We start from the raw sequence: 10209 nt of genomic DNA on the forward strand, positions 1-10209 counted from the left end.
GGTGCTCATAACTCGCAAATTATCAACATTCATGATTCAACACAACAATCTTGGTTTAGTTTGAAGTTATATATGATCACAAAGGCAAACGATTAATTTCACGGTTCACAAGTCCTCTGATCTCGACAATACAAAAAACAAAGCGTTTGTCAATGTATTTACTGTTATATTTTATCGTTAAGATTTGAATAATACAAAAATGCAAATTTATTTGTTAGATTTTGTCGTTAAGGTTCGAATTCAACCAAACGTAAATTTGGTAAAAAGGTCTTAGATACGTTATACACACTAAAACTAAAACTGAGAGAATAACCCCTTTAAAATGTAAGCCATTATTAGATTTTGAGGTGCACATTTTTTTTTTTGAAAAGTAAATTTTATTCATGACATCGCCAACTCACAAAATTATAGAGTGACCAACATATACAAGTAACTAATTACAATTTTATATTGAAGGATACCCAATCATTTCAACTAATACAACACAATCTATTCTTTAACCACAAGTAGCTTTTTTTTGAGGTGCACACTAAAAGTTGGAGATGTTCAGTTATGTTCAGTTGGAGATGTTCAGTTATGTTTATGCCTTCGAAAAAAAACATATCCAAAAGTTGGAGGTGCACATTAATTTTTTTGTTTTATAATTGAACCAATCAAGACCGGCTTTAGAGCCATGGCCCAGGTGAGCCGATATCATGATAGTAACGCCCAGAATATAGAATTCTGAAAATCTCATAGACCATCTACACTCATTCATATTCACAGAACTCAACAACAGAGTTTAAAACAGGGAAACAAAGTACAAACTTGTTCTACTCATTTTTATGCAATATGCACCATCTATCTCCAGTGAAAACTAAATCCTCGGTTAAATCCTAGTGTTAATGGATCATCTTATCTTGTTATATGCAGCTTTCCCGAAACATATATACAGGCCTGACCCTGATATCCTCGAAACATTACTGTAAAACTTTTTCAACAATTGGGTTTTAAGGAATACGTTTGGCCATGCCAAAATATCCTTCCTACAAGAGCTTTTGAGCATTTTCTACTGCTTTAACGTAAAAATATAGTCTCCACAGTGTTAAATCATCCTGCAAGGTAATAAGTAAGTGCACGCCTTTAGTAGCATACTGTTAAATGATGTCTTTTTTTTTCATTATCGAATAAAACTTACTACATATTTCTATTACCTGATTTTGCAGGTCGACAGGAATATCACTCCTAGAATGCGGTTCAAGAGGCTTTCTCCGTTGTATAATTTCTGCAACACGATCCAGGTTTTGTGGAGGCAGGTCTAGAATTAATCTCCGTAATTGATGTTTTTCTGCAAGAGTCATTGGCCTAATTAAAGACCCAGTATCATCAGATTTAGAAAATTTTCATAACCACCAAAAACTTATACAACGCCTCAAAAAACACCAGTTTGTCTCTGGAAAAACACACCTCAAACCGAAAAATATTATACACCTGATTATAAATGTATGCATTAACTTGGTCTATTTATAACCACCAAATATTTATACAACGCCTAAAAAAACACTAGTTTGTCTCCGAAATAAGTAACACACCCCAAACCGACAAATATTATACACCTACGGATTATAAATACATGAATTAAGTTAGTCTAGTTTTCCTGGCATTACCAAGTCATCCATCTTCAAAAACAGAAAGTTAGAAATGTCGTCACCAGATAACTTCTGATCAAAAAACTGTAGATGGATGTGTTCAGCATTTGGCACCAGTTTATAAATAGAATACCATTCATTTGTATTACAAAATGTCTTTTGTAAGTACTATAACTTTTTATTTTTTTGGGTGGGGAAGGGTGGGTGGGGGGGATGATGATGTAATATTGAATGTTTATCTTTGACACCAGCTTATAACCAGAGTAACATCCAGTAACATTTACAAATGATAACCATTTAGTTTCCTAAATTCTATTGAACAGTACATGCTGCTAATTCAATGAAATTCATAGCTAACATGGAAAGCAATGACCATCTAAGTTACAATTAATCTACTGGTAGAAAAGATATACCTGCAAGTAGTAATGACCATATCAAGAAGCTCTTCAAGTTTCTCCTCCATTCGCCCAAGCTGAAAAAATAACATTTCCTCTCAAACTAAGCATTGAAGCAATTTTTCATGACGATGTCAACAAAATATAATACCAGCAAAACTCGTACATCTTGAAAAATGAAAAATGAATTATCGAGTTTTCAGAAATTGTACCGTCGCAGAATACTCAGCAGAATGTTTCTCCATCTTTTTTTTAGCGCTGCCTTTGTTGACCAAAAGGATTTGCAAATCATCATTGACCTAAAAGGAAAGTCAATAATGACACATTGATTCCTTTATAATTTAATGATAACTGTTCATAACAGCACTGCACTATTTATTAAATGATTGGCAGACATATACAAGTTTTGTTATAATGTATACCTCTCCATTTTCTTTATCATTTCTTGAACTTGGTCTGAAACATGGCCCATTCTCATCCTTGTAATAATAGGGGATCTTCTTTGTTTGTATCAAGCAATCACCATACTCAGACTACAGATGCAAGACTTCGTGAGAAATCATATATAACATAGGCTTCAGTTATTTTGATGAAACTGGAAATATACCCGTGCAATGCATAGTGGTGGATAATATTTCAAAAAAGTTAATTTGTAGTGTCCATAAAACTCGTAAAATTCATTCAGTACACGTATCAAAAGGTGATAGTGACCGGCTAGCCGGCTTAGCCGACCGCCGGTTTTAAATTGCGTAACACACAGGAATGTAATATACTAATAATGTGTTTGCTATTATTATTGCTAGTTATTGCTAGAATATTTATGATAAACATTAAATGATATTAAATGATATGATAAATAAGGAAATACTTAAAAAAAAATCAGAACTAAGACAACCTCCATTTGCTTAAAATGTAGTATAGATTTCATCAGGGCTGCTTTTTTGGGCATATTTACATTCCAAATTGCCATGCCAGTGACTAGCTTCCAGAGAAACAAGTTTGATAACAGCAAGCTTTTGTGGGCCAGATATGAACTAAGTATCCAACTTTCTATAACTGGCATTCAAGTAACTAAAAAGGCCTGATGCTTAAGATATGGGAATGTAACAATAACAAAAGCTAAAAATGAAAATCATATAACTCTTCAAGTGCCTAAACCTACGGTTCATATCAGTAGCATTGCATAACTAAACATGTTTTTAATATCATCCATTAGCAACGTTTATAGAGTAGCCACAGCCGTAAAACAAAATACTCGTAATAGTGCAGCGGTACAAAGTACAAACAACATACCTCCCCTTTGAGATTAGAAACCTTAAGTCTCTTCCGTGCACGACTTTCAGTCTCAATTTCACCTTTCACATCCTGATTATTGTCATGAATCATTGCGGGTGCCAAAAGGCCTCTTAACTGATGCATCGCCAAGACAGGATCCACCACCTGTTTTAACATTAAGCTCATAATCGTATGACAGTTCCATACCGAAAGTAACTAATACCGAAACATCAAACTATGACACATATTTTGCAGACCATAAAAGAGTAAGCTAAACTAAGTGAATGTATGTCCAACCCGAAACATTAAAAAACCGTACCGCATACCTCATCAACTTCTCGGTTCAACGAAACGACACATTGGTGCAGCATAGCCATCAGTCTCGTTTTCACATGACCCTGAAGCTCATTTCCGACAGCATTACAAAACAACCCATCAAAACCAGCCGGACGGTTTTTCTCGTTACCATCCCTATCCCTAAAACTGCCACTTCCAGCTCCGACTAACCGAGAAGACGGCGAAAAATTGTCTACGGGCGACAACAGCTCGCATACACCCCGAATATAGTACTGGAATAAATCTGGCCCGGATGACATGACCCGGATTCAACACTCCTAATTTTCAATACAAATATCATCTTTCACATATCAAATTCATATAAGGCACACACAAATTACATTAAAACGTAAAACCCTAAGTGGTTATAGATACAGAAAAATTATAATATAAACCCTAAGATACAATATCTATATCTATCTATATTATATAGATATATAGAGAGAAAGGGAGAAAAAAAAAAAACCTTGAGAAAATGAATGATTCGTTTTAGTGTTTGTGATAGATTTGCATTTCCTGGAGGTTCCTCAGCTCAATGGAATGGAATTTTATGTAAAATGATTGTAAAAACAGAATTTTGAAAATAAAGAGGGGTGGTAGGTGTTTGAACGATTAAAAAGGGACTACTCTTTCTTTAATGATAAAACGGAAAACACTTACCGAGATATCTACTGTTAGAGTATTGATTTATGACTATACATTCCTTGTAGTTCGTTAGCGAGGAGCGTAAGCCCACCAGGCTAAAAAAAAGTCAAACCCGACCAGGTAGTATTAGCACCGACGTCACCGTTAATACTGCGGGTTTCCATGTCCGTAATGGTAAATCTGGCAGAGAAAGTAGCGGGCCCCCTGTCAGTGTCAGAGTATTAACGGCGACGTCGCTACAAATGCTTTGATCGGGTTGACTTTTGTCTGGTGGTGTTACCCTGTGCCTTGACTAGTTGTACATATTCTCCATACATCATACTCTTGTCATCGTTTTATATACGGGAAAATAACACTACTAGTATTCTTATTAGGAAAATGTATTATGTATGAAAAATAATCTACAATTAAATGCTCTACTTCTATAAATGTACAAAATCAACTTTCAAAAGGGTCGACTATTACCATTTTGCCAAAAAAGTATCGTCCTCTTTCCCAAGATTCAGACTTCATATTTAATAATACTTTTAATATATATTATTTAGTTGTTTGAAGTTACCTTCATAACTTATTATTTACAAAGTTTTTGAAAATTTTAAATATACCTTTATAAATGTTTTGTTGTTTTTATCTACATTTCATTATGAATTTTGTCGCAATAAAAGACCGAAAAACTATATATTAATTGAAGAGACCGAAAAGATTAACGAAATTTCTTGACTAAATAGATATTTATACATCTCTATAAATGAAATTTGATTTATTGTTAGATGTATCAAGGTTTGATTTTTAGTCGTCAAAATCAATTGAAATAAAAGAAAAATTCTTAAAATATGACTGACTCATATTATACATTTGAGAATCATATATCTGTCCCTACATATCATTTTTTTTATAATGTTTATTTATTGTATAATGATTATAGGCGATGATAAATCTACATCAAATTTTTGTCATTTCTAATAAATATATATATTATATTGCACAGTATACAACTGTATAAAGCGTGTATTATTGTAGATGTCAAAAACTTGTTGTAAATTTATCACTTCCTTCTTGATTATAGCCTAACGTCTATATTTTACAAAATTTTCAATATTATTTACGTATATACTGAAAACTAATCTATTTTTTACTACCTTATATGCATAATGTACAACCAGTATCTTTACTTGCTAATGCACATAATACACCTTTCATATGCACTGAATTTTTCAGATAAATTCAAAATAGTCTAAAACACATTAGAATATAAGTTCAAAATAGTCTTAAACACATCAGAATATCATTGTAGATCCTTCAATCAAAAACCTTTTGTTCCCCAAATATAAAACGTTACATCTTTGTCAATCTATAATGATACACATTTGAAGTTATATCAATTTAAAGGTACATCAATTTTCTCTTCTACATCCATTCTGATCATCGTTATTGATTATCATTACCAAATTTAATTTTATCTTTTTTTGAGTAAATTTTATGATGGGAATTTAACCTACGGTTTTGTAACAATATTCAAGATTGTGTTTTTGTATGAATGATTAATCTTTTACCATGTACTTATATACGTTTTAGGTAAATTTAATTTGTTTGCTTACATTGTAATATACTCTTTTACCATGATCGATTAATTCGAATTGCACACAAGGTGCTCAATGAAATGCATCTTCTATTTTTTTTATATATTTTTTTGTACGTGTTGGCTTAGAGGATAATGAAATGTACATCAAAACCTCATGTGCTCTTATATCGATTACGTAATTTTTATACTCAGGTGAGTTAGTAGCGTCTTTTGGCTGACAATGTACTTCATCAAACACAAGGTTTGTTAGCTTTTGTAGAACAATGGCCTATCAAGAGCGCCACGTTTACAGAGCATGATTGTCAAAATTTGTTTGTTAAAAGATTTCAAATCATTTGAATGTCGCTTTGGCTTTCCCTCCTTGATCACAAGGAAATGATGTTTTTTGCTAAGAATCATTCTTATGACTACCTATGTTGATTGTCTGATAATTGTAAATGGATGGATTGGTTGTATATGGCCTCTTAAATGCTGATTAAATTTAAGCCATTAGCATGTGATTTCTCTTTTTTTCTTTCACACATAATGTGGTGTTTTATGAGTCTTCTTGCCAAGAACTTGGTATTATAGTGAATTTTGAGGTTTGTGGTGTAGATAACACGTTGTCCGCGATAACGTGCGGGTAAACTTACTAGTGATCTACTAACATATAACTAAAATATACAAGATCATAAAAGTGAAAATAAAATACATGAATCAACATATTACCCTCCAGCTCAATTACCATGAAAAGTTGTTCGCCATTTATGCCAATATATTGTCGTTTCAAACACTATTCACAGTGGTGGTTTTGTAATTATTATCTAACTTTGTGGTTATTTAAATGGGGCTTGTGAGATAAGGCTTTGAATGTTGATGACCGAATTGAATTGGGTCAACAATGTAAGTCCAACTAAACTAATTTTGGGTGGGCCATTTTATTATAATAGTACCTGTTATTTTGTTAAGATGCAAGAAAAAACCACAATGATATTATTCGTTTAGGATTTTGTTCGCCTAACCATTATGATCGTTTCCATACATGTTAATAAGAGCACTCATAGTCGACCCGTTCCCATTCGTCCATGGTTCGTTCTTGCACCGAGGACGAGTGCACACAGTTAGGTGTGTCTCGTCCCGGTGCTCGTTCTCGGCACTTCGTCCCCCCATAAACGAACGGTTTTGGCTTTTTTTTTTAATTGGACGCTCCATTTCCAAAAAAACGAACGTCATTGCCAACGGTCATATTTAACCATGCATGCACTAGGAAACATGAATATGCACAAGCCTTATTCTCCAACTATCACTATATATATACATATGCTCCATATAGCCGGCCATTTCTATACATATACAAAACAACACCCATTTCTACCATACAAAATGTCTAGAAACTTTAGCAACCAACGGGGTGACGACTTCTATAATGCGGCATTTAACTTCTCGCCCATTAACTCCTCCGCTCCATCTCAAGTATCTCACAACTCACCATCCACACCACAGTATCCACCCTACATACCATCACCAAACGATTATCAATACCAACAATGGCTACACTATCAACAATGGTTATCCCAACAACAACAACCCTCAACCCAACCTCCACCACAAGTCGCGGTCCAACCACCACCACAGCCACCACCAGTCGCACCACAGCCACCACCAGTCGATATACCAGAGTCATCCATCCCAAAAAGGAAAGTTAAACGCATGGCGAGTCGCAAAAAGGGAGATGCAGTCGACCCACCCGAGACGAAGAAAGCTTGGACCGAGTTGGAGATGAAGATTTTGACCGAGTGTTGGCTCGATGCGTCTGAAGATCCAGACTTTGGGACCGATAGAAAGGGTGATATTTTTTGGGACACAGTGATGGAGAACTACAATGCACAAGTGGAATTTCAAAGAAGAAATAATCAAATGACGTCGAAATGGAGGAAGATTCGAGCCCAAGTTGCCAAGTTCAATGCCATTTATGCCAAGTACGATGATAACCGAATTAGTGGAGAAAACGACACCCAAGTGATGGAAGAGGCGCGACAAGCCTACAAAGACGAAGTTGGAGCCCCGTTTAACATGTATGATTGTTGGTTACTTTTGAAGGATAAGTCGTTGATTCTCACGTCTTCCGCCGTGGATGTTTTGGGTCGTAACATGAAAAACCAAAGACCGGGAGTTGTGGATCTTGAAAGTGAAGATGATGTTCCTGCCTATGAACCCGTCGACCTTGGAACCGAAAACGAACTCTTCGGGCCCGACCCGTATGCGCATCCATCTAAATCAAAGACTCCCCGCACTTCTGCCTCTTCCGATGCAGGTTCAGCTCGCTCATCAGCATCAGACATCGCAACACGACTAGAGAAGCATTGTAGCACCCAACAGGAGATTATGGAGTCCCAGAAGAAGTCACTAGCTTGGATACGCGAGGAAGAAACAAAAAGGACAATGTATTCGGCACTTTCTTTCATGGGAGACCGAGTTGGACGAAGAGGAGAAAATGTTCATCAAGGACGCGAAAAAGAAGCTCATGGCGGAGTATTCACCGTTGGTCCGAGGTCCTCGCGGTGTTTAGATGGTTTTTTAGTTGGTTTAATATGTGGTTTTAATTTTTATTATGTACCGAACAATTTCGTTTTAATTTTCTAGTTTAATGTGTGTTGTAATTTTTTTTTCCTAAGTTTTTTTATATATTTTGTTTAAATTTTATGAATGAAGTATGTTTTTTTAATTAATTGAATGATTTTTCTAAGTTTATATATATATATATATATTGTATTTTTAGTTGTTTAAAAATAAATAAATGATGTGTCCTAGACTAGTCCTTGGGTTGTGGGTGTTTTGGGGGATTAGTCCTTGGTTAGTCCATGGGCTGATGTGGTGCTGACATGGACTAGTCCTTGAAGGATGAGTGCCTATGACTGTGAATGCTTTAATCACGGATACTTTTATACGTTGTTATTTTGCTATTATTCATATGTTATGATTCGTGCTAAATAGTAGAAGATATTTGTAAATCACTAAGTGATTATTTTAATATCATGTATTAAATAATAATAGATGTTTTTATACAATGTTATTTTACTATAATTGTTATAATATTATTCGTTTGACAATGTTGTCCAGAGTATTTATTATGTTATGATTCGTGCTAAATAGTAGAAGATATCTGTAAATCACTAAGTGATTATTTTAATATCATGTATTAAATAATAATGGATGTTTTTATACACTGTTATTTTACTACAATTGTTATAATATTATTCGTTTGGTAATGTTGTCCAGAGTACTTATGTAATTAGCGCCATTTTTGTGGTTACTGTAATACCACAAAAATGACGTTAATACCATGTGTTAAATACCATATACTTTTATATGTTGTTAATTTGCTGTGTTTGATATGTTATAGGTCATTATAAATAATATGATATATTTATATAACGGGTTTCGTAACAGATTTTCTTTAAAAATTATACAAAAAAGTTATACTTTGTCAAAAATTTATATACGTAAAAATGTTACTCCTTCCGTCCCATTAATAGTGTCTTCTTTTTATTTTTCAAAGTCCATTTTAATCAACTTTAACCAACAATATTTTTAATTGTATTGTGTAATATTTGATGAAGATTATATGACTAGATAGAGGTTTAGATGTGTTTTCATTCGGTAGTATAACTTTCGCCAAATATTATATATAATGCAATAAAAAATATTAAAGGTCAAACTCACAATAAATAGACTTTGAATATTCAAAACTGGACACAATTAGTGGGACAGAAGGAGTATTACATTATTCCAACATATTAATAATAAAATTTTGTTTTCGACTATTTATATTTGATAAAATATATTCAGATAAAATGTTAAATAATTTGTTTTTAACAAAAAAATTTTTGTTTGGGTAAGTTGTTCACGAAATTAAAACATGACAAATCTGCAACGAAGTGCAGGTAATTTTACTAGTTAATAACATTTTCATATCTAAAACAAACAAAAATTATTTTTATTTTTATAACAAAAACTTATTATCCCTACCTATCATTATTTGATTTTCTTAAAAAGTTTTCCTAATTAGAATTAAATAGTTTCTTTTTTGAAAGATGAATATAAAGAGATTTAGTCAAGTAGCTAGAATCAAAATAACTTGAACATAAAAAGTCTCAAGTTATTTTGATTCTATGTGGCGATAACTATTTGTTTAGCTGCTAAGGTTGGTCTTTTTGAATTATAATAACAAACTAGTATGATATCCGTATAATACGGGGATCGTGACTGGTGGTGGTGGCTGCAACTATTGATTGTGGTGACGACATCGAGTGTTGTAGGTTGATATAAATGTAACTGATATAAAAGTGATAGTAAATATATTTTTAAA

General features: G+C 33.5%; 2 protein-coding genes across 3 annotated transcripts; one reads left to right on the plus strand and one right to left on the minus strand.

Moving 5' to 3' along the window:
• Window positions 1–716: 716 nt before the first annotated feature.
• On the minus strand, window positions 717–4284 carry LOC122579293. 2 transcript variants are annotated; one of them, XM_043751436.1, is made up of 8 exons: window positions 4101–4284; window positions 3625–3912; window positions 3317–3463; window positions 2446–2556; window positions 2236–2322; window positions 2042–2100; window positions 1194–1327; window positions 717–1094 (listed from the first exon to the last, which is right to left on the minus strand). In XM_043751436.1, exons 2-7 carry the CDS (start codon window positions 3892–3894, stop codon window positions 1237–1239), a joined length of 765 nt encoding a protein of 254 aa, XP_043607371.1. In that variant the 5' UTR covers window positions 3895–3912; window positions 4101–4284; the 3' UTR covers window positions 717–1094; window positions 1194–1236. The 2 variants fall into 2 exon arrangements, with proteins under 2 accessions (XP_043607371.1, XP_043607370.1); XM_043751435.1 differs by having other exon boundaries at window positions 1194–1344.
• Window positions 4285–7223: 2939 nt separating this feature from the next.
• On the plus strand, window positions 7224–9253 carry LOC122610758. Its single transcript, XM_043783718.1, has 2 exons — window positions 7224–8392; window positions 9244–9253. Exons 1-2 carry the CDS (start codon window positions 7224–7226, stop codon window positions 9251–9253), a joined length of 1179 nt encoding a protein of 392 aa, XP_043639653.1.
• The last annotated feature ends 956 nt before the right edge of the window (window positions 9254–10209 follow it).

Source organism: Erigeron canadensis, chromosome 8 (genome assembly GCF_010389155.1).
Source record: "Erigeron canadensis isolate Cc75 chromosome 8, C_canadensis_v1, whole genome shotgun sequence".
NCBI classification, from domain to species: Eukaryota; Viridiplantae; Streptophyta; class Magnoliopsida; order Asterales; family Asteraceae; genus Erigeron; species Erigeron canadensis.

Excerpts from the sequence above, each read along its gene's own strand:
- LOC122579293 (XM_043751435.1), bottom strand. The coding sequence starts at position 3,894 with ATGTCATCCGGGCCAGATTTATTCCAGTACTATATTCGGGGTGTATGC. Across the intron at positions 2,557-3,316 it reads TTTCTAATCTCAAAGGGGAG|TCTGAGTATGGTGATTGCTT; the intron begins GTATGTTGTTTG and ends TTGCATCTGTAG. Across the intron at positions 2,101-2,235 it reads CTGCTGAGTATTCTGCGACG|CTTGGGCGAATGGAGGAGAA; the intron begins GTACAATTTCTG and ends TTATTTTTTCAG.
- LOC122610758 (XM_043783718.1), top strand. The coding sequence starts at position 7,224 with ATGTCTAGAAACTTTAGCAACCAACGGGGTGACGACTTCTATAATGCG.